Source organism: Lepidothrix coronata, unplaced genomic scaffold, assembly GCF_001604755.1.
Source record: "Lepidothrix coronata isolate B3197 unplaced genomic scaffold, Lepidothrix_coronata-1.0 Scaffold374, whole genome shotgun sequence".
NCBI lineage: Eukaryota > Metazoa > Chordata > Aves > Passeriformes > Pipridae > Lepidothrix > Lepidothrix coronata.
The window spans coordinates 46713-49092 of record NW_016690554.1 but is presented as its reverse complement, the minus strand read 5'-3'; the positions used below and the strand labels follow the sequence as shown (position 1 = coordinate 49092).

Here is a 2380-nt window from a genome sequence, read left to right as displayed (position 1 = left end):
CCTCACACCGTTGCCCTCAGCCCATGGATCCAGCCTGTCCTGATCCCCCTGCAGAGCCTTCCTGCCCTCAGCTCATCCACATCCCACCCAGCTTGGTGTCATCTGTGAACTGACTGAGGGTGCCCTTGATCCTTTCATCCAGATCATGGATAAAGATATTAAACAGGACTGGCCAATACTGAGCCTTGGGGAACCCCACTTGCAGCCTCTCACCGTGCCTCTAAATTTAAGATGGGGGTTTTTCCTCCACATTCCTTAAATCCGCTGCTGTGAGGATCCTCTGACATTTCACTGCCACTCATCTTCCTGTCACTCTTCAGCAGCTTTTTTTTTTTTTGTTGCCCTAAACTGGGGAGATGAAAAGTGATTTTGTGTTGTTTTAAACAGACAATACCTGCAAGAGGAAAGCAGGGAAAAAAGAAAGCTGGAATTGACTGCTTCCGAGTGGACTCTTCGCAGCCTGAGCCCAGAGGTCCGTGAGCAATGCCTGGATTTGGGATGTGAGGGAGGGTATAACACTTTCCAAGGAAGCAAAAGGGATTACTTGGGACTATTCCTTGGGTTTGGGAGCAGGAAATGGGTTCTGGAAGTAGGTTTTCAGTTGTTGTTGGTGTGGGTAATGTGTGCTATGAACAAATTGCTGCTCTTTTAAGGCAGATAAAAATTCTCCATCTTTTTTGTGTTCCTCAGGAAATCCCTCAACAAACTAATGGAAGTGACTGCGGGGTTTTTGTTTGCAAATTTGCTGATTCCATCTCCAGAGACAAACCCATCACCTTCACACAGGTGAGGGAAGTGAGAAACGGCTCCAGCCTTTCCCACATGGATACAAGAGCCAGGGCAGGGGCTGTGAGGGCTTGTTCCTCATGTCTGGTGTCTGCTTCTTGGCAAGATCGTGAAATCATGGAATCCCAGAGTGGTTTGGGTTGGAAGGGACCTTAAAACCCAACCTGTTCCAACCACAGGATGCTGCAGCCAGTGGTTTCTAATATCTGGCCTTTGTATCTCTTGGAAAACAGGTTTCCCCCTTGGAGCAGTTCAGACACTGGTTATTTTCCAGCGGGGTGGCCTTTAATAAACATCCTTCAGAGCAAACATGGCTTTGTTGGGTGGTTGTGTCACCCTTGTGTGAAACCCACCTTGTACCCAAATGGCAGGTGCTGACAGCTCTGAAGAGCAACTTCCATTCAAGAATTCCCTGGGTGTTTATGGAGATTTTCTGCCTCTTTCTCCCCTGCCTTCCTGTTTAATGGATTTTTTCCCTTTCCTTTCCAGGAGCACATGCCTTACTTCCGCCGGAAGATGGTGTGGGAAATAATTCATCAGCAGCTGCTGTGAGACATGCACTGTTAGCAAAACACTGTTCTGTAAAAAAAGAGAGGTATTTATTTCTTACTGTTAAGATAAATATTTAATTTATGTAAGAGCCTTATTGTAAGGGAACTTTACTTGTTAATAAATTAGAGTAATTTATTTTTTAATTGAAAACCGGTTTGGTGTCTCCATGTGGTTTTTTAACTTGCTCACAATTCCTGAGGAAGAGGAAGGGGTGTCTCCTCTCCTGGGCTCTGGGGGATATCCCTGTGCTGTTCCTTGCCTGTAGATCCTCTCGTGGAAGAAGATCCAAGCTCTGAATGTTTTAGGTGTCCTTTCCCCTTCCCTTCGGTTCTCCCTGTTCAGGGCTGCAGGTTTGAGGATGAATTGTTCCTTTTTTGGGGGCAAACACAAAAGGATGCCTGCAGAGGTGTTTGGGGTGGGGGCTTGGTGCTCTGAGGTTTTTTAGGGTGACACCAGAGCCTGCCCTTTCCAAGACAGTGTCCCTGGTGCTGGAAGGGTGGGAGGGAAGAGCCCAGAGGGGGGTTCTTTCACTGTGGCCCCCTCAGCCCAGCCAGCCCTACCTCTGCCACCCAGGGACATCCCAGCCCCGTCTGGAACCTTTCCCCGCTGGATATTCCACCATTCTGGCTTTGCCAAGGATGTGCAGGGATGCAGAGGTGGTTCCATGATGGCAACTCCCACGTGGCAATGCCTACACCCACCCCCCTCCCCAAAATCCCACCGCACCCACCCCTTCCCTCCCCACCTGCAGGGAAATGGGGCATCCACGGGGGAACCCCCAGCGGTGCCCAACGCGAGGGATCCCAAAGAAATCACGGAGAGCAGGCTCGGGCTCTGGTTAGCTGGATATATTTCTCTTTTTTTTTCTGTCGGTGTCTCGGGTTGGTTTTCACACAACACTTTGCAGCAGAGGAAAACACGGATTCGCAGCCCCCGGCACCTCGGCTCCCATCCCTCCTCCTGCCTGGTGCTTCCGCTGCTTCCACCCGTCGCTTGGATTTGCTTAAACCCTTTTTTTTTTTTTTTTTTTTTTTTTTTTTTT

The 2380-nt window shown here is 49.2% G+C and overlaps 1 protein-coding gene across 1 annotated transcript in view; it reads left to right on the top strand.

Moving 5' to 3' along the window:
- SENP2 (SUMO1/sentrin/SMT3 specific peptidase 2) overlaps window positions 1–1463 on the top strand; it is an 11570-nt gene extending 10107 nt beyond the window's left edge. Inside the window, exons 15-17 of the mRNA XM_017839105.1 lie at window positions 388–472; window positions 691–786; window positions 1276–1463. Of these exons, the coding sequence (XP_017694594.1) occupies window positions 388–472; window positions 691–786; window positions 1276–1338 (244 nt within the window). The 3' untranslated portion in view covers window positions 1339–1463. The remainder of the gene's footprint in view (window positions 1–387; window positions 473–690; window positions 787–1275) is intronic.
- Window positions 1464–2380: the final 917 nt, after the last annotated feature.